Source organism: Haliotis rubra, unplaced genomic scaffold (assembly GCF_003918875.1).
Source record: "Haliotis rubra isolate DU_JTF1 unplaced genomic scaffold, ASM391887v1 Scf77, whole genome shotgun sequence".
Taxonomy (NCBI): Eukaryota; Metazoa; Mollusca; class Gastropoda; order Lepetellida; family Haliotidae; genus Haliotis; species Haliotis rubra.
This window is the reverse complement of record NW_025767490.1, coordinates 1953268-1976072: the sequence shown is the minus strand read 5'-3', so window position 1 is coordinate 1976072 and position 22805 is coordinate 1953268. Positions and strand designations below refer to the sequence as shown.

At 41.1% G+C, this 22805-nt stretch overlaps 1 protein-coding gene across 1 annotated transcript in view; it reads left to right on the top strand.

The window, feature by feature from the left end:
- The first annotated feature begins 68 nt into the window (after positions 1-68).
- LOC124260605 overlaps positions 69-22805 on the top strand; it is a 113738-nt gene continuing 91001 nt past the window's right edge. The window contains exon 1 of the mRNA XM_046694927.1: positions 69-1013. Within this exon, the coding sequence (XP_046550883.1) occupies positions 767-1013 (247 nt within the window). The 5' untranslated portion in view covers positions 69-766. The remainder of the gene's footprint in view (positions 1014-22805) is intronic.

The following is a 22805-nucleotide window of genomic DNA, read 5'->3' as shown; positions in this document are numbered from 1 at the left end:
CGACACCCATGTACATCTAACATTCTCCTGCGACTGTTACAGTTGTGCATACAATACAAACACATTTGTCAGAGCTCACTGCATGTCTACACAAGGCGATGGTCGTCTAAAGTTCACTTATCATCCAAGTCCCCTTAACAAAGTCAAAATCCCCTGGAAGCTGTCAATGTTCGATACTCCCGACATTCCGACACTTGTTTCAGTCTCACGCCAGGCCTGCCCATGGTGTTGCATCCTCTGCCAGCAACGTGGCGGTTAGATGGACACATCGCCAGCGTAAGAGTGACACTAAAGTGAATGCCTGGGGGTAGCGGACTAGCATAACGGATCGATAAGGAGGATTCTATGGGAGAGTACCATCCACCACGAAACAAGACCGCTTTGCCGCTTTTTACACTCTCCGACCAGGCCACACAAAGACAATGGTTTCAGCATAGCGTTAAAAGTCCCTAGATCAGGCACGTCATAAGCTGAAAGGGTGGGAGAAGAAGCACTTTGATTGGACCCAGTTCCGAATCTATCTACGCATAAAATCAGTCGGTGCTATCTCGATTCACAACCGACGCCTCAGTGGAATTACTTCTGTCATTTACAAGACATCTTGCTTCAAGGAATTTCGCAATATTGACCCCAAGAGATGCTCAAGCAGGAGGTCAAAGTTATTTAGTCAACGTTGTGATGTCATGAGAATATCGGGCTGCCACTGGATTAAGCTTTAGTGTACATCAGATGCGCTCGCTGTTCCTCTAGTCAACACAATCCAGAAATGTATTCCACGCAAGGAACGTGGTGTGTTTTGATGTTGCTGCACATGGTTCTTTTGCTTAATGTGCAGTATTCCAGAGCAGGGAAAAATCTTCCCGAGGTATGTAATGAACTTTCCGCCGTGGCAACAGGCATTGGGAAATACACGGAGATTGTTTCGCGCCAAAGTAATGTCGTCTGTCGGGAGTCTGCTGCCGGCTTAATCGTCTGGTCACACTGGACATCCAAGAGGAATGCCATCCTCAGAGGTAGGAACTTCTATGACATATCTTTATCTGAATTCATCAATGATTTTTTTCATACAAAAATGAGTTTGTATAATATCGTTATGCAATGTTCGTGAAAGTCCTGGAGACAAAACCTGTTTGACAAACTTCGTTTTTACAACTACGTGTACGCCTCAAACTGGCTGCGTCACACCAAAACAAACCCAAATGTTCTTGCCACCCGTCAATATTACGTTTATATCAAAGTACAGAAATACACCAAATTGTACTATGCTTGTTCCTTTAGCAAGCATGTACGTGTATAGATGAAGATCCTGAATCAGAATGTGTATAAAGTGGCAGCTGTCCTCTCACGTTATAACTGCACCGTCAAACACGTACACAACACACCTGTTGGTGTTTACGTTGCATTATACATCGACAACCTGATGTTTATTAACGAGGTTTACACCTTCACGCTGACTACAACGACACCGATGTATGCTGTCGATCGTAAAAAGTAAACAAGTTTGTTTACTACGGAACGGCTTGCAATCTCGTCTATTTAAAGTAACTCAATCGATTTTGGCGGGAAACGGCGTCCAGGAATCTCCAGACACTTGTTTCCGTTTCCAGCTTACTACTCCTGGAACTAGTTTTACAACACTTCCGTCAATATTCCGTTTGAGTTTCTTTTAGATTTTATGACGAAACTGAGTTCGAGTGTTGCCTAGTTTAATTTTCATCTAACCTAACGCTTCCTGCAGTATCTTAGGACAAATGCCTGTTTGTAACTGAAGTTGTTCACTTATACATTCTACCATATATTTGAAATATGTTTATTCTGCGAAAATCGTTTCTTCGATCCATATTATGTACTATTTTGTACAACTAAGTTTTATGATAGTCTTCGCCTACGTCTTGTATCAAAGACATCAAGTGGGTACAATGTCTCCCTTCAAAGTCTCTCCAATCCTCAGATTATACAGCATAAACAACTGTGTGAAATATTTGAAATATGTTTATTCTGCGAAACATTGTCAGCAAAATCGTTTCTTCGATCCATATTATGTCCACATTTGGTAACTCAATTATATTATGTATTATTTTGTGCTGTGGGTCGTATGGCCTTATATGCAAAAAAATCGCTCTCTCTCTCTCACACATTCTACCATGTTCCAAAAATAATCCGAATCGCTTAGTTTTTGTGTCTAGTTATCAAACCTACTTCTAACACCAGGGATACGTTGTTTGACACAACGGAGTGTATTGTGCAAAGAAGTGTTCTTTTGGCATGCTTACATGCAATGGTGATCTATAGGGGCGGTGTGGTAGCCTAATGGTTAAAGCGTTGGCTCGTCACGCCGAAGACCCGGGTTCGAATCCCCACATGGGTACAATGTGTGAAGCCCATTTCTGGTGTCCCCCGCCGTGATGTTGCTGGAATATTGCTTAAAGCGGCGTAAAACCAAACTCAGTCAGTCAGTCATTGATGATCTATATCCCAGATTCTTACGAGGTTTCTGATGTTCTCGCCACATATGCACCGTGGCCATGCTTCTTGATTTTTCGAAAGTTGTACCCGACAAAGACCTGTATCTCTTCCACAAGCTGACAAAGCGGTGATATGACTCACCGAATTATCTATTGACAAGCCTGACTTTTTTAAACGTGATGTCCTTTCTGACGTTTACAAATTCTGAGGATGTTTGATTTGTGTACATCCTTTTCTGTTCTACATATTGGTTGGTATGAGCTCCACTTTGATTCCGGGAAAGTACTAAGAAATACTGAATTTTTACGTATTAGATATACATCTATCGGTACCAGTTTGACGTGTCTGGTCATGAGTTAACTAACATAGTGATTATATATTTTGGACCATTACATGTGTCATTCACACGTCATTTATGCCATGATAATGTTCTCTGATCCATTTCATCATACAGCATTTATTTCATTCAATGTTTTGAAGCTCATATGAAAACATGAAAAATGTTACTGTTCCAGTTCCTTTTGAAGAGTGAAAGTATTTTTGTTCCTCAAGTCTTCCAACCAATATAGTCATTATGGTTACAAACGACCTGATTTTAATACCTATCAAGTTAGATGTTATACACGCGTGCATGCACACACCCACACCCACACAAAACATCCGTAATTTGTGAATTCTGTTCGGACGATAAAGAAATATCTAATTTGATCAGAATCAGTATATGAATTATCTTCCCTTACTTTGAGAGAAGCATGGCATTATTCGTTCATTTTTTAATAATTTTATCTGCATAAAAGAAGGTATTATCAAAACTGTGAAACAAACTTGCGTATACTACCATATCACTAACATTGCGATATTGACCATGGAATAAATGTTAAGTTTAGTCTGTTTTCAATGTCATAATATGTGAGGTTCCTCATTCACACATACATACAAACTGACAGCATAACACAAAACAATATGCAACCAACCCAATGTAATACAATACAAGTTTCACCGCCTGTGCATACCACACTGTTGACGAATCTCTCAGGTGTGTTAAAGCGATAATCACACCGCGACATGATTAACAAGCCTACAGCTCAGCAGATTTTAATAACTTACCTTTTTAATAAGAAAAGCAAGATTTATGGATGTCAACTTCTTTATTGTGAATAACACGAAGTTTCGGAGCATATGCTTGCTCCTTCATCAGGTGAAAATCAGGTCACAGTAATGCATTCCACTTCTTAATGCCCATCAAAGATTTAACTTACTTCCAGAGGCTTCTTTAAGAGGCATAAAAACTTGTTAATTAACAAGGCAGTAGGCCTTGTTAATTGGTGACTATTAACTGCCGTGACTCACTCATCAATCAACAAGGGATTAGGTCCCGGGGCGTGCAAATAACAATGATTTACCATCACCCACCAGTTATATCCCCTTGTGGACATTTCCAAAATTGTAAATCTTTGGAAACATCATCTTTCCAAAATTGGAAATGTCTTGTAAACATGGACTTTTTTTCCAGTGGCTTTTAGCAATATTCCAGCAATATTACGGCGGGGGACACCAGAAATGGGCTTCACACATTGTACCCATGTGGGGAATAGAACCCGGGTCTTCGGCGTGACGAGCGAACGCCTTAACCGCTAGGCTACCCCACCGCCCTCCTGGAAAGAACGGTACCACAGTACCCCGTAGTGGTTATATATAGAAACGTCGAAACCCTTTCCACGTTGATAAGAAATCTCTCCCGTGTCGATTGTCCAATTCTGACTATATTATTATAGTACTGTCGGAAATGCTAGAAAAATGCTTTTTAGCCTTAGTATCTTTATAAAGGTGATAAATGTACTATGTTGTCAATATATCAACTCGCCTATTGTCTACCTAATTTTTATTTCAATCGATTTAACATCCCCATGCATTTAAAGGGCAGTTTACAGGAGAGAATTTGGTACCAAAACAGCAACTTAAGATTTATTCAGTTCAACAACAGAAATCTGAAATAGTCTTTACATTTATGCTAATAATACAGGTGGTGTAAAAATATGAATTAACGTTTTTCCTAAACAAATAAATGTTGAATGTTTGTGTTACTTTACTTAATTATCGTTTTCTGTATTGAAGAAATATTAATATAAATGTTAAGTCTTGATAAATAGGTTTCCCGTCATGCATGCACATCTTTATCACAGCGTGCACTATGGCCAACGATTTGCAGTCGATTGTTGAAAAAGGTTTATAGGTTTTTTTCTGCTTAAAAAAGACAGAGGTAAACCTTTCATTAGTGTAGAGAGGGTTTATTACAGAACTTGTAGAGCTGTTGGCATGTCTTACCAACAAGTTTACAATATTGTAAACAAATCAGACAAGACAGGGACCGTCTCATATGCAAAACCGAGACGTAAAACCATCCTTGACAACTTTGACAAGGGAGTGCTTAGACGGACGGTCTACAAACTTTATGAGAAGAGAAATATACAAGTATATAATATATCTTTGGCCAATGTTCACAACTAGATTAAACTGAACGAATTACATCCATATTTTTTCAATGAACTATACTGTTGACATGCAAAACATTTATTAAAACGTTGCACATTTCTACAATCAATCGATAAGATACCACAAGTGATAGGATTCTTTCCAATGTACAGTAATTCGTATGTTTATGTCACAACAAACACACATACACAAATGATCCCTTACATAACTGATGCGTATACTATACGTACACATATTCAACATTTTGCAGAAAACATCTATTGAGATGACCCCTCGCCCGAGCGTGTGCTCAGGTGTCAATTTCACCTGTCGATACCGTGCATGCTGATGACGTAACACAGGCAGTTAATGTTTGTTTCAAATAACGTCCAACTACCCCTTATTTTTCTAAGTTTTTGGTATTTTCATCAGTAAAAACACAGTTTAGAGCATGTCTCTAAATTTATTCCCCCGGTCTACATTAGGTAGATGTTTCTTGAAGTGATATTTGTTATTTAAGTAACTGTAATACCTCTGAATTTTAAATATAAGTCAAAAAGCATTTTTCTAGCATTTCCGACAGTACTTTAGTATGTGTTTGTTGAACGCCACACTCAGCAGTATTGCAGCTGTACGACGCTGTCTGTAAACAATGGAGTCTGGACCAGACAATCCAGTGACAGACACCACGACACCCTGAGAACCGCCTCACAAGACTGGGAGGCAACGTCCGTGATGACGTAGATGGCCTTTGTTCATTAGTTCGATCAATGTTTTTTCTGGTTCAGACCCTATCACTTCTACACCTGATAAATCTGGTATGTTTTTGACAATGGTTTGAAATAACACTCACCCATTGTAATAGGTCACATTCGTGAGTTAACTTAAGCACTATATAATCCAGAGATGGCTAATGGAACTCTGTCTGGCACTACGGTAACGTATGTTACATCACACACTCCCTGTGGATGCCGCGAGTGACAGTGTGTAAACAGCTGATATGTTGTTGAAAATCTCGTGGGGATACCAGGTTAGAATTGGTTCCCAGCAACCTATGCCATTCGCAAGAGGCGGCTTAATGAATCACAATTCAGACATAGCATTCATTCAAATCCGAGTCTTTGGATATTTTATAAACAACTTATTCACATTCCCAGAAAGAAAATGACGAAACACGTATAAAATGGCAACACTACAGATGAACTTTACAGCAATCTATATTTCAGATGAGGAAATCTTCTCTCAGTACGTCAACACACTACGACGTCATAACGTGTACTTAACAATGACGCTCTGTACAGTAATCGCTTGTACTGACCGATTGTATATATCAGATATTACTACTCTTGATCTGTAATAACAGATTTTATGGACAGCTGTATTTGGGGAGTTATCTTTCTTAATATATGTCTGGATCCGCTGTCACCTTTCTTGAATTCTTGGTCTGTCGTTATCTTGTCAGTATTTGTGGGTTTTAGTGCGACATGTTTTGGCAATTCAGAAGAGTGGCCCACTACCGAAGTGTATGATGTCAGGTAGTTATATAAGTGTCTCCCCATGTGGTTATATAGCGGTGTACAGGTAGTTATATAAGTGTCTCCCCATGTGGTTATATAGCGGTGTACAGGTAGTTATATAAGTGTCTCCCCATGTGGTTATATAGCGGTATACAGATGGTTATATAAGTGTCTCCCCATGTGGTTATATAGCGGTATACAGATGGTTATATAAGTGTCTCCCCATGTGGTTATATAGCGGTGTACAGGTAGTTATATAAGTGTCTCCCCATGTGGTTATATAGCGGTGTACAGATGGTTATGCATAGTGTCTAAACCCTACGCTCAGGAATATTTATACATTTAGAGCCAAGTGTGTCTGATGACCCGTGTACACATGGTTACATGGCCCGTGTACAGGCAGTTATATAACTATGTATGATAACCCGTGTACAGGCAGTTATATGACTATGTATGATAACCTGTGTACAGGCAGTTATATAACTATGTATGATAACCCGTGTACAGGCAGTTATATAACTATGTATGATAACCCGTGTACAGGCAGTTATATAACTATGTATGATAACCCGTGTACAGGCAGTTATATAACTATGTATGATAACCCGTGTACAGGCAGTTATATAACTATGTATGATAACCCGTGTACAGGCAGTTATATAACTATGTATGATAACCCGTGTACAGGCAGTTATATAACTATGTATGATAACCCGTGTACAGGCAGTTATATAACTAACTATGTATGATAACCCGTGTACAGGCAGTTATATAACTATGTATGATAACCTGTGTACAGGCAGTTATATAACTATGTATGATAACCCGTGTACAGGCAGTTATATAACTATGTATGATAACCCGTGTACAGGCAGTTATATAACTATGTATGATAACCCGTGTACAGGCAGTTATATAACTATGTATGATAACCCGTGTACAGGCAGTTATTTGACTATGTATGATAACCCGTGTACAGGCAGTTATATGACTATGTATGATAACCTGTGTACAGGCAGTTATATAACTATGTATGATAACCTGTGTACAGGCAGTTATATGACTATGTATGATAACCTGTGTACAGGCAGTTATATGACTATGTATGATAACCTGAGCATTGGTGGTTATGCAGCAATGTGTGATAACCCGTGTACAGATGGGTATATAGGTGTATATGATAACCTGTGTCCAGGTAGTTATATAACTATGAATGATAACCTATGTACAAATGGGTACAGAGCTATGTATGATAACACGTCTGCGGTTAGTTATATGCTATCTATGGTAACCCGTGTACAGGTGGTTACATAACTGTGTATGGCACCGTGTATAGGTGTTTACATTACTGTATGGTACCGTGTATAGGTGTTTACATAACTGTATGGTACCGTGTATACGTGTTAACATAACTGTGTATGGTACCGTGTATAGGTGTTTACATAACTGCATGGTACCGTGTATAGGTGTTTACATAACTGTATGGTACCGTGTATAGATGGTTACTTAACTGTGTATGGTACCATGTACAGGTGGTTACATAACTGTATGGTACCGTGTATAGGTGTTTACATAACTGCATGGTACCGTGTATAGGTGTTAACATAACTGTATGGTACCGTGTATAGATGGTTACATAACTGTGTATGGTACCCTGTACAGGTGGTTACATAACTGTATGGTACCGTGTATAGATGGTTACATAACTGTGTATGGTACCCTGTACAGGTGGTTACATAACTGTATGGTACCGTGTATAGGTGTTTACATAACTGTATGGGACCGTGTACAGGTGGTTATATAACTCTGTAAGATACCGTGTACAGAGGCACCTTGCCATCTATGATAACCCATGTACATGTTGCTATACAGCTGTGTTTAGTATCCCGTGTATAAGAGGTACCTTGCCATCTATGATAACCCATGTACAGGTTGCTATACATCTGTGTTTAGTATCCCGTGTATAAGAGGTACTTTGTCATCTATGATAACCCATGTACAGGTTGCTATACATCTGTGTTTAGTATCCCGTGTATAAGAGGTACCTTGCCATCTATGATAACCCATGTTCAGGTTGCTATACATCTGTGTTTAGTAACCCGTGTATAAGAGGCACCTTGTCATCTATGATAACCCATGTACAGGTTGCTATACATCTGTGTTTAGTATCCCGTGTATAAGAGGTACCTTGTCATCTATGATAACCCATGTACAGGTTGCTATACAGCTGTGTTTAGTAACCCGTGTATAAGAGGTACCTTGTCATCTATGATACCATGTACCGGTTGCTATACAGCTGTGTTTAGTAACCCGTGTATAAGGGGTACCTTGTAAATAGCTGATAACCTATGTACAGGTTGCTATACATCTGTGTTTAGTATCCCGTGTATAAGAGGTACCTTGTCATCTATGATAACCTATGTACAGGTTGCTATACATCTGTGTTTAGTATCCCGTGTATAAGAGGTACCTTGTCATCTATGATAACCTACGTACAGGTTGCTATACAGCTGTGTTTAGTAACCCGTGTATAAGAGGTACCTTGTCATCTATGATAACCATGTACAGGTTGCTATACAGCTGTGTTTAGTAACCCGTGTATAAGAGGTACCTTGTCATCTATGATAACCATGTACAGGTTGCTATACAGCTGTGTTTAGTAACCCGTGTACAGGGGGTAAATAGCTGATAACCTATGTACAGGTTGCTATACAGCTGTGTTTAGTATCCCGTGTATAAGAGGTACCTTACCATCTATGATAACCCATGTACAGGTTGTTATACAGCTGTGTTTAGTAACCCGTGTATAAGAGGTACCTTGCCATCTATGATAACCCATGTACAGGTTGCTATACAGCTGTGTTTAGTAACCCGTGTATAAGAGGTACCTTGCCATCTATGATAACCCGTGTACAGGCTGTTATACAGCTGTGTTTAGTATCCCGTGTGCAAGATGTAAATAGCTGTCTTTCATAACCCGTGTACAGGTGTTATACACTTGTGTATGATGGTGTCTAAACCCTCCTCTCAGTAATGATATTTAGAGCCAAGTAGAAAATAATGCCACTGGCAGAAAATTCCGGCAGATGCACTCAGGCTACCTAATGATAAAGTGACACAATGTTCCCCACCACTAATTGGTTCCTGCTCAATGAGGCTGTGTGTCTTCAGGGTTGTGTTGGCATTTCGCTCTAAAACCAGCTGATTGTAATAGATGGCAAGCTGACTGGCTGGACCTCACCACTGGTGACTCATGCCGTATGTTTCTGCCTGCCACGTTTACAGCCTCATCCCGATGTAAAGTGGCTTCTTTGATTAACAGAGACATAAAGTTCCTACTTGTGTAATGAATCACAGAAAGTGTTTGCTCTGAAACCGTCATGATTCCGATCGCCAAATGTTAGGACCAACAACTGACAAATATCAATCTCTCAAGTCATTTCACTCTCTACGCCTCCAGGAACGTCTCAAACTTAATCACTTCTATACACGACAGACGTCGAAGGTGATTTTATATTGAGAACCATCTGCTTTATGTCGGATATTTATACGTCTTTCTGGAGGGTTTTCTCTCACGTACTCTCGTTGTCCTTTAAGGACACGTGAAGAATGGAACTTGGTCATTTATGTAAATAGAGTGTTTCAGAGAAATTATAGATCCTTCAAACGTGAATTTAAGCTATACCCTGTCAGTCGGATAGATCCCACAGACCTGGTAGCATCTTGAAGACATGCCGTGACACGGTTTAGTTCTTGTCTGTTTTGATAAACGTATTTTAGCGTGGAGGAGGTTTTTCTGTTGGATTTTTTTCAGGATCGGTCTGATCAGATTTAGAACCTGCTGTCCATCCACAAACAGGGGGTGTCAGTAGGTTGAGTGTGAAGCTGCAGTTTTCCACAGTATTGCAGTAATATCTTTAATAGAAAAGAATGCCCAATTGTGTTATATCTTTTGTTTTTACCTCGTATCATTGTCATGTGGGGTTTGGTATGTTTGGTAGTCCCTCCTGATGTCCCTCAAAATGTACAAACATTAAATAACCAGTGAAGACCAGGACACATCTATTTGTAAAATGGCGTTAGTACAAGGAATGACTGGACTGATTGATTGATGGTTGTTAAACGCCGCACTCAGCAATATTCCAGCTACATGGCGGCGGTCTGTAAATATTCGAGTCTGGACGAAACAATCCAGAGATCAACAGCATGAACATCGATCTATGCAACTGGGATACGATGGCATGTGTCAACTAAGTCAGCGATCCTGACCACCCGATCCTGTTGGTCGCCTCTTTCGACAAGCATAGGTTGCTAAAGATCAATTCTAACCCGGATCTTCACGGGTCATGGAAGGGCTGGAAAAGACCAAAGGTGAAATAACTAGATGCAGGGATTTAGTGTTTAGGGGAATGCTGCTTCAATGATGCTGAAAGCTATATTAAATCACCTTCTGACTCACTCGTTTATTCACGAACAGACAGGCCCAAGATGTTTCTCACAACCATTTGCCGTCTTTTAATGTTTCTTCGCCAAACGATCTGTGTGGGCCGTCGGGATGCTTTTGTTCAGTACGACCTCTGCTGACCACTTGACCACAACATGAGACCTCTTCGCTATGCACTTCCTCCACGCTAATGAGGAAGTGTTTATCTATTGATCTCGTGCTCTCATACCGTGCCTACATACGTGTCTCAATTGTCCAGCGCCGAGCTTTCGTGTATGGTAATTTACAGACGGGAGCTCTCGCTGATAGATGTGTGAATATTTCCTCGATGGTGTCCACCTTTCCCAAACCCTTATACACAAACATATACAAATATGCATACATATAAGCACACATATGTGCGCGCGCACGCACGCACGCACGCACGCACACACACACACACACACGCATACTCAGAAATATTCAAACGTTGTGTTTTGTGTTTTCGTTCAGTATTCATTTATTCCCTAATTCACCTCGGACTATCTTTCCCCTTATTCTCCATCTATTCACTGTCATTCACTCTCTCTGTTCACCTCATCATGAAGCTTGGCAATTCACTCAATACATAAACGACCGATATACATCAAATATGGACAGAGCGTCTAAAATTGCCTTCATCTCCCAAGCCGTTCACGTTCTAGACGCTCCTGTAGTTACTGTCGTCGTCAGTATATTCCTGCTCAGAAGGACCGTTACCATACTCCAAGTAAACTGTCGGACTCTACTTCCACAGCAGATTTAGTTGTAGGGTAGTTAACTAACACAGTCCTCACCCAAACACTGACGCTTGGTTACCCGTGAAGATCAGGGTTAGAATTGATCTTCAGCAACCCATGCTTGTCGTAAGAGGCGACTAACGGGATCGGTTGGTCAGGTTCGCAAACTTGGTTGACACATGTCATCGGTTCCCAATTGTGCAGATCAATACTCCTGCTGTTGATCACTGGATTGTCTCGTCCAGATTTGATTATTTTACAGACCGCCGCCATATAGATAGAATATTGCTGAGTGCGGCATAAAACTAAACTCACTCACTCACTGACGCCTGGTTATGACACTGTAGGAATTACTGTAATAAGTCTGGGATCCATTATATAGTTGCTGTAAGCCAGGACGTCCACAATCCTTACATACAACGGTGATCTTTTAGTCATCGCCTGATCAATTTGTGGAGAGTAGGAGTTATGGATGACAGGGTCTGTCTGCGTTATTCAATTGGAGAGTAACCAAACTACACCGCAACAAACGCTGGTTAACTGGCTTATGCTGCTATTTTCTCTCAGCAATTTGATTTCAGCATTTATGAGCGGTGGCTGACAAGTTATGAGCCTCACCCTCAGAGACTGTGTTGATGGAATTGGTTGCTAAATATTTTTAAACATCATCCTCTCCGAGATCCATCAAGGATTTGCTTGGAACCCGACTGTGTGGAAAGCTTGCTTTTGAAGGTGTACATGTTCTCAACAGATGTCAATAATTTCCATAACGTTTGCCACAATTTGTTTGAATGATGAATGAGTCCATAGTCAAGTATATATACAGACTATATATATAGACTAAATTATATAAACAACACTCAAATAATGAATTCTCAATGATGATAAGCCTTGAAGAGTATGCAGGCGGATTAGCAAGATATGGTCCCGATGGTCTGCCCAATTCTGATCAAGTCAAAACATTGATTACACAACAGTCTCGTTTCCTATTGACTGGGTCCCGTCCTATTGCGCAACTTAGTACAATAACCAGTCCAGAATTTTGAGACCAATTCATTAACTGGATACATAATTATTAATAAGTATTATTTGATACATCTAAGCACCTGTGTATTGCAACACTACGCTCCTTCTAATCCTTGCAAACACGCCGTGCAGCGTGCTCTGTTGTACAGCGAGCTCTGACAAACGAAAACCTGGAAATCGTGGAAATCTCAAAACGAGGCTGGGCCGCTAGAAAATTTGGGCGGTCTAGAACGGACTTGATATTATATCAATCACATTGTGCGGCACAGAACTACACTGAATAAACGCTAAAAAACACATAACAGGTGTAACCAGTGAGCCAGATGCATTGTGAATCATTTTACGACCTCATCAAACAGGGGCAGCCTGTGACGTATTAGTTAAGGTCATGCTGCCTTGACCTCGCAATAAAATATAGAAATACGATGTTATTAAGGTTTAAAATTAAAATTCATTTGTAAACTGTATTTTCTTGTGAAACAAGAAATTGGAATTCAATGTAACCATAGTTGTTTGTGATGTCTATTTTCACTTTCACACGAGAAAATTCGGATCCGCTGAAAAGTAGGTCATTGTCTGAATAGGTTAATGAGACTCATGTTTCGGTTTGGTAGTCCTCTAGCAGGATTCCTTTCGAGTCCCAGAAACCCGAAGCCATCTCCTAGCCAGCTGATGGGGCAGTCTTTGTCTTCTTCGGAGGAGGAGGACGAGGCATTTGATGTTACCAGTGCTTTGACTAATTAGATTGTTGTTTCAACCAGATCTGCTGAAGCTAATTATAAAGATTGTTAGATATCACGTGAGACGATGAACCTGAAGCATTGAATTTCCATTTGAAGGTCTTCAGCTCAGGTGATGACCTCCGAACAGTGACAAGGAATTGAACACATTACCTAACATTGACACTGTCCCCTTGCCTTGCTGTTCTTTATTGGAATTAGCGCTTTTATTTGTGAAATTAAGCAACAAAATATTATCTGAATAAAACAGATTAACTGATGAAATTATATCCACTAACAGGAATATAATAGTGAACACAATGCGTTTGGGAAACACAAAAATAGCGTATCAGTTGAAGCAGCAACGGGGCGGTGGGGTAGCCTAGTGGTTAAAGCGTTCACTCGTCACACCGAAGACCCGGGTTCGATACCCTACATGGGTACAATGTGTAAAAAGAGAAGCGACAAAGCCCTTTCCACATTCTTAAGAAATCTCGGCCAAAATCAGAGTCGATTGTACAATTGTGACTGTATAACGAGCATATATTTGTTTCAGCAGTATTGAAGTTGTATCATGTTATTTGTGAACAAATCGAGTCTGGACCAGAAAATCCAGTGATTGTCACCATGCGATACGATGACACAGCGTGTCTTTATGAATTGCTATGAAATAGTGATGATATCAGGTGTTCGCGAAAAGGTGAGCAACTGGTGTCTCCCGCAGTCATATTGCTAGAATATTGCTAAAAGCGGCGTAAAACTAAAGTCACTTACTCACTAAAGCAACAACGAAATAATGTGAATCGTCCAAATGCACTAACTCTTGAAAAGTCTTTGCAAACTTGATGCACAGACATGTGCAACACGAGCAGCCACTTGCCTCTACTACTGCTATAAATTGACCTGGCATAGAAGGAGTTGGATACAGATGAACCATAAACATCGTTAGACGAAATATACCAGCGAATGGATTGGCACGGGCAGTTGGAAAGGTAAATCTGGGATGACCCAAGCACCTGTGGCAGACCGGTTCCAGTGTCACTTCACGGGCTGTCAATTTATACCGACAAACATGATGCTTTACAGAGAGTCCTCGACAGGGAGTCCATGATGCAGGAGAGGAATTGGTTCTTTGGTGGCCAACAGGGTCGATTGTGTTCATGTTTTTCCAGTAAATATCTTGTATCGGTGATGTCTTCACTGTTTGTGCAATTGGTCCAACATCAGAACGCATAGAAAACATTGAACTGAATACGACTTAACGACTGTTAAGGGTGCATTAAGCACCCAGAACCTGGATCATCTTGAGCAGCTCCTGAGGATAACAAAGCAGTCTTTTCCTCAGCGACAGCTTGACGGCGTACACAAGCCAGCATCAATTCAAATGTTAATCATTCAACCTACTGAGGATGTTCTGTTCTTCAGAAATCGTCTGTCACTACCTGCATGTCTGTCCTGACAGGTGCAATTACAGGAATAGGTTTTTGCATCGAGTTTTTTGGGAGAGCTGGATTTCAGCACTCAAATAGTGTACGTTGCGCATGTTGTTGTTCTTCCTTCGTGGCAGTTCATTTACTGGTTTGTTCAAGTTAGCTTGCATCAATTATAGCACCGATCAGGTTTTATGGTTGTTGGTTTTCTTCTTTTGAAGAGCGTGCTGATAAACAAACGGGTAGACGATTGTGTCCATTTTTCAACAATGAATACCTACAGTCCGTTTGAGTCAGAAACGGACCGATGAATTGCAAATTTTATCATTGTACAAAATTGCCACATAAATATAAATAGTACACATGTTTATCATTTACTAATGCAAGAAAGGATGGAGACGGCACAGAACCGGACTCCAATGAATTCTTTAACTATCATTAGGCACTTTTGACACAGTTCACTTCTCTAACGACCTGGCTGCAGAGAAAGGGCAACCAGGTGTGTAACAAAGGAGTGAGACTGTGTCAAAATTTTAATGATAGTTTCGTAAAGAACTTGGTGGGGAGTCCGCAAAATTTTCAAATATAAGAAAGCTGTTGGGTATTCCTAAATGATAAACATGTGTACTATTTATATTTATGTGGCAATTTTGTACAATGATAAAACGGAAGTTTGTGATGCCTGCATATGTTGACTGGTTTGCAATTGGTCTCAGAGCATGAAGTCACAGAAAAATGATGAACCTGCAGAAGCAGATGTTGACTGGCATGTGCACCCATTCGTAGCTGGGCTCAGAACTTTTCAGCCATCCTGTTTTATCAAAGCAGTTCATCATGAGAACTGGACCGCCTATTTGACTTGACTTACTGAGTGAGTTTGGTTCTACGCCGCTTTTGCATAAGCAACATCACGGCGGGGACACCAGAGTTGGGTTCAGAACTATTTCAGCCATCCTGTTTTATCAAAGCAGTTCATCATCAGAGACTGGACCGCCTCATTTGACATGTGGGAAGAGCGTCTTACATTAATGAGGGGCGGTGGGGTAGCCTAGTGGTTAAAGTGTTCGCTCGTTCGATTCTCAACATGGGCACAATGTGTGAAGCCCCTTTCTGGTGTCCCCGTCATGATATGGCTCGAATAAAGTTGTGTAAACCTAAACTCACTCACTCACACACTCACTTACAATAATGCAGGAGGTCGGTTGGTAGATTCCCGGGTGAATCCTACCGAGACGTTAAACGGTGGAACTTGTTCTTGCCCTGCCTGCTGCTCAGCATTACGGGTATCAAGCATATGGGCTGGTCGACCCAGTCAGTTTGCTGTGAGGTATTAATGTGGACTCGCTTGTATTATTGTCAGCTTCATGACAATAAGTGCGTCAAAATAGTGACTGAAATTAGGAACACCCCCTAACCTTATCATGCGTATGTTTAAAACCCGTGTTCACCATTTACTTTCCGTAAAACTAAACCAAATCTAAACAAAAATTTAAGGATATAGATAAGTTTTGATATCACAGTTTTCAGTCAGTTCATGTGTTTTTTCTGAAAGGATTTCTTTGTTTGTTGTTTAACGCCGCGCTCAGCAATATTCCAGCTTTATGGCGGTGGTCTGTAAAAAACCGAGTCTGGACCAGACAAACCAGTGATCAACAACATGAGCATCGATCTGCGCAACTGGGATACGATGACATGTTTCAACCGAGTCAGCGAGCCTGACCAACCGATCCCTTCAGTCGCCTCTTACGACAAGCTTGGGTTGCTGAAGACCAATTCTAACCCTGATCTTCACGGGTATATGAAATGGAGATGTATCAAAGACGACTTGCCAATATAGCGTTGAACATTCTATGAATAACACATGCCCACAACGTCAAGGCGATTTGTATGCTACAAGATTACACACCGCAGTGCTGCAGGTGTTTGTGCAGAATCGGTGATACTCCGAACATGGTGACCCGGAGAAGCTGATGAATCATAGATATCAAGTAATTTCATTAGCTTGTTGGAACGTGCGCTGGGTGGCATCCCATCCTAGACAAGGCTCAGTCTCCCAGTCACACAGCGCTAGGAGTGGAAGCAGCAGCATTCAAACGTTGGGGAAACATGCATTCGTGATAAAGGATGCATTGACTGGACTTAAAACTGGATACTTCCACAGAATAATAAATTAATATGTAGACAGGGATATTTATTTTACTGTTAGAGCTGGAGCAGACTGACGTGTTCCTCGAATGTTTCCTCATCGGGTGATGAGTGATACTCAGGGAATGAGGACTGACACAATGTGAATGTGCCCGACTGTTCACATCGGCACCAATTCACAGTACACTGACTCCTAGCCGACCGGTCTTTGTTTTATGCCATAATGTTTTGAAGCCGAGCAGTAGTGGTTGTAGTTGCGACTGCAGCAGCAGCAGTAGCAGAAGGAGAAGAAGAAGGAGAAGTAGTAGTAGGAGTAGAATTATTTGCAGCAGTTATAGCAAAAGTAGGAAATGAAAAAAATGAAGTAGGAGACTGACTGACTGACTGACTGAGTTTGGTTTTACGCCGCTTTTAGCAATATTCCAGCAACATCACGGCGGGAACACCAGAAATGGGCTTCACATATTGTGCCCATGTGGGGATTCGAACCCGGGTCTTCGGCGTGACGAGCCAACGCTTTAACCATTAGGCTACCCCACCGCCCCTGAAGCAGGAGAAGTGGAAGTGGCAGCAGGGCTCCAGATAAGGGCCGTATCGGCGTATGTACGGATAAAATATATGCACGATACGGTAGGAAATAATTTAGAAAACGTAGCAGATACGCATCACAGCAATGGTGTACGGTCTTAGAATCCTTGACAGACTGATTTTTTGTTTGTTTTATTGTTTTTCCTACCTATTTACACTAGAGTAGCAATGTTGTGGTGCATTTATGAAATGAAACAGAAGCTTACTGATACTACATTAAATTCCATTCTGTAATCGAAATGTACTCTTTAAGTTTTTCCAGTACTCCTATATTGAAAAAATAAGGAGTACGTGCTCCTGATGTTGAAAAATTATCTGGAGCCCTGTGGCAGTAATAGAAGGAGACGTAGAATCAGGAGGAAGGGGTGGTACAAGGAAGTAAGCGTAGCAACAGTACTAGAAGGAAAAGTATGGTCAGGGGGAAGAGAGTTGTACAGGGAGGATTAGAGTGCGTGAGTGAGTGAGTTTAGTTTTACGCCGCACTCAGCAATATTCCAGCTATATGGCGGCGGTCTGTAAAAAATCGAGTCTGGACCAGACAATCCAGTGATCAACACCATGAGCATCGATCTGCACAATTGGGAACCGATGACATGTGTCAACCAAGACAGCGAGCCTGACCACCCGATCCCGTTAGTCGCCTCTTACGAAAAGCATGGGTTACTGAAGGTTCATTCTAACCAGGACCTTCACGAGTGGAGGATTAGAAGGCGTAGCAGTTACAGAAGGAAAAGTAGGATAAGGAGGAAGAGGGTACAAGGAGAAGTAAACGTAGCAGCAGTACTAGAAGGAAGAGTATGGTCAGGAGGAAGAGGGTTAGCAGTAACAGACGGAGGAGTAGGATCAGGAGGAAGGGGTGGTAGAAGGAGATGTAGTAGGAGGAGGAGCAGAAGTGGATGTAGGAGGAGAAGGAAGGAAGCAGTAGTGGTAGTAGTAGCAGTCGCTGGAGTAGAAGTAGCAGATGTAGAATGGGAAGGAGTAGAAGTAGTAGCAGTAGTAGAAGTAGGCGTTGGGGGAGAAGTACAAGGAAAGGTAGTAAGAGTAGGAACGGGAGGAAGAGTTGCAGTAGTAGCAGCGGCTGTAGTATTCGTAGTAGTAGCAGTATGAAGAGTAGAAGTAGTAGCAGTAGAAGTAGTTCCCAGCAGTAGAAGTAGTTCTCGTACATCCACTGGTATCCCATCAAGGTGCCTAATTAATACCAGTCACCAAACTCATTCTTCTACACGCCTTCCACTGTAGTTTTGTCTTGCCTACTTACAGGCTCCCGTGACACAGCCTCAATATTTCGCATTGTGTCTATGAAATGTTCATATTTTCAAGGTGATAAGTGCGGTCAATTATGGTGGGCGCAACTGACAAATTGACTTGATGATTACCGAACGGTTTTATTGTCTTGTTTGAAAGAACCAACATCTTAAAAACGAACTGGTGTGATAAATACTTTTGTATTTCCTTGTTAGGGTTTGGGGTGACACATTGAGTGAATGATTGTGAGCGAAATTGCCTGCGTAAACCAAAGGCGGGGCTCCTCGCCATTACTCTCCGCCACACGTCAGCGAGAACCACAAGTAGATTGGCCACCCAGTGCGCAATGTGGATCATTCAAATGCCGAATGTTGTTTTTGTTATTTATGAGCTGAATAATTCAGTTCCTGAACTGAAAATTGGATGACTGTGTCACTTCCCTTCAAGAAGTCGCTTGATAAATGGAGAATACCAGGGCCATGTCGTATCAATTCAGACTCAGTGACCTAATGAGGACATTCGTTATACTGTTTCAAAGAACGGACATCAGTATTGTATGTTAGTTAGCAATGTCCTCTTTTCACGTCGCTAGAATAAAAGAAGACATTTATATCTTGTCTTCATATCGCATTACTGTTTCTACTCATTATCTTTTAAATGGCGGGTTAGAATTGACCTTCACAAACCCATGCTTGTCGTAAGAGTCGACTAACGGGATCGGGTGGTCAGGCTCGCTGGCTTGGTTGATGCACGCCATCGTATCCCAGTTGCGTAGGTCGATGCTCATGAAGCCAATCACTGGATTGTCTGGTCCAGACTCTATTTACAGCCGCCATGTAGCTGGAATAATGCCGAGTGTGTCGTTAAACAGCAAACAAAAATAATCATTATCTTTTGATACTGACTCAAAATATATTTCACTGCAGGGTTGAAATACATATTTAGATGTTCATGTACAGTCCCCGACCTTCGGGTAAAAGTCCTTTGCCTTGTAAGACCTCGAGGTCATAAATGCCGCTGGCGACACATGAAAATAAATTCACTGTGCCATTAAACATGTAAACATAAAGCCTCAACAAGTCATTCTTCATCCAGTTTTATTGCAGACTGTTGAGAAGTACGAAAAGCAATTCCATTCACATTCATTAAGAATGTTAAACGAGAGACCAGTGAAGTAATACTGATTTATTTTGATCTCTGTTGAGCTGTCGTTAAATTTGCCCAAAGTAAACAAGTTCAGAATGTTTTGGGGTTTTTTTTGTTTGTTTGTTTGTTTGTTGTTGTTGTGTTGTTGTTGTTTGGGGTTTTTGGGGTTGTATTTTGTTTGGGGTTATTTTTGGGGGTGTTTTTTGTTGTTGTTTTGGTTGTTGTTGTTTATTTTTGCTTGATTCTAAATCACCTGTTTGCACTAAGCATCAACAGATAAAATGACTAATTGGAACCCACCCACTTATGAATGGGTTCTCAAGTCTTTAGCAGAATTCTTCAGTAAACATATATTAATGTATTTCAGGCATTTGGCGTCTCGACTTTTGACATTTGTGGCCATTGTGTCCTTTTTACTGGACTCTGTGCTTAGACCTCACTGTTCGTCATTTGCGGTTTTTTTAGGTATCAGTTTACTGCTCGTATTCTCGTGTTTACTGCTCGTGTCCTACATGCTTCAACCTGGCCCTAACGTCACACAGCTCTATTTCTGGACGCAAGTTTACACAGGGAGCTTCATCCGTTTTGATTCAAACTCAAACCAAGAGGAAAGGTGATGTCCTTGTTTGTATGCCTTTGCTAGCCAGGATTCGGTCCAAGGTGGTTCAGTCCTTGGTATGTAAGCACCATGGCCATGCTCACTGGCTTCACAGGAGTGAGTGAGTATAGTTTTACGCCGCTTTTAGCAATATTCCAGCAATATCACGGCGGGGGAACACCAGAAATGGTCTTCACACTTTGTACCCAGGCTTCACAGGAATGTCATGTTTAACAACACTCGATACGATATTGTTACGGTTTAGAAATTACTGAGATAAAAAACTTGTGAGTCACAAACCACAGACAAGTTTATGATAATCAATAACATATTGAGTTACAAGGTTACAATAATGACAGTACAGATTTCCAATACAATATAATTGAGTCAAATTTAAATATTGGGTCACGAAAATAAAATATTAACTAACAAAAGTCTTAATATTTCTGGTGAACAGATGTACTGATTGAAGATTGTTGACAGCTGTTGAAAGATCAATGTAGACGAGGCCGCGGTCTTGAAACGTCGATGTTAGCAGACAGATGAGCACAAATCGAGCACAGTCGTCCCTCATCTCATCAACCATCCCTTATATACCTATTATACAGTTCTGGATATTTCTAGCAGAATCTACGCCAAACCACAATCAATCAGAAATTACGGGAATCACACTGTCTTCCGCCGGAAGCAACAACAACAAAGAGGAGGTAACTCTAACTCCTTAGCTTACTCTCTTAACAGGTGAAATTACATATCATAAGTTCAAGGTTTGAGTTCCACACTCAGCGCTTTGAATGTTTGCGCCCCATAATAACTACATGTATAACTTCATTAAAGTGACATAATTAACAAAAGCACATTGCGGTATTTCTTCCTGCGGTATTTCTTCCATTAAGCTGGCGACCTGACCCACTGTGGGCTTTCCTCCTAACTTAAGCTGACGACCTTCACAGGCTTTCCTCCGTGATTTGTTTTGGGCTCATTGCTTGGATATGTTTAAAAACAGCCAAAGATACTGCAAATATGAAAAATGTTTACTTAACACGCTGGATGTCTTGTTTATGGGTTCTTTGTCTCCTCAGATAAGTAAATCGTTTGGAAGGTCGCTAACTGGTCCATTGACGTATTCACTCACTAACCCATTGACTCACTGACCCACTGTGTAACTAGGTCACGTGTCTCCAATACACTAAATAGCTTCCTGAATTGACTTCAGCCCATACACTCTTACAAGAGTTAACGTCACTCACACCCAAACCCGCTAACGAGACCTCAAATTTGAATTTCAAATACCTCCTCACCACACTTGTATTCCCACTCTAAACATTGCTTCCCTCTATCCGAACCCTAAAGGCTGGAGTGAGGAGCTCGCGAACCCTCAAAGGACCCTTCAGTACACAAAATAAAATCGTAAAATTCCAAGTATGGGCTCTCATCGCAGCAAATAATAAAACTAATTTGTACCGTCTCCCCAAATTCCAGAATCGACCATGAAATCCATTATACCCTTTCGCGATTTTCGGTAGTAATAATCTGTGCTTCCCCAAGGGAAATTACACTCTTAAGACCCGTTAGGCCTAATGTCCGTGTCGATTCAGGGTATTAGTACAGTCTGTGACACCATCGGCATTAAGTAGCCATTGAGCACGTCTTCACATTTTCCGGAGATTCTTAAACTTTCCATAATGGATGCTCAATGGATCTGATACATTTTCTTGGCCGTCCCAAGATGTCCAGTGTCCATCCAGGATGATCCTGCTTTAATACAGATCGGTCAAACACGTCCTTCTTCTGACAGCCTTTCAAGAGTCTGGCACACATATGGACGGAGAAATGGAGATCGGGTCCTATCATACAGATTTATGATCCTCCCATAAATGCTGCAATTTATTAGCAACCTTTCAAGATCTATCACGCGTGTGAATCGTACAGGGAATACCTCATCAGATAATTCACGATTTATGGTTTTACCTTTATGCCCCAGCCTGTTAGCACGCTTTAAATTAAAATCAGAGGCTTGCATCACACGTGCTCATTTATAGCCCGAGCTTGTCTAACATCATTTCATCGAATTTAAAGAAATTTAAAGGCACAATGTCACACATTTTCGACAATCGTATTCAGTGTTTGTTGAGCTGGTTTCAATCACAAGTTGTGCGTAGGATATTCGTAAAGAGTGCTCCAAGGGACATAACTCTATGGGGTTCGGTTGAAATAATGTTCGGCCGGTAGAGGGCGCGAGAGCCGATTT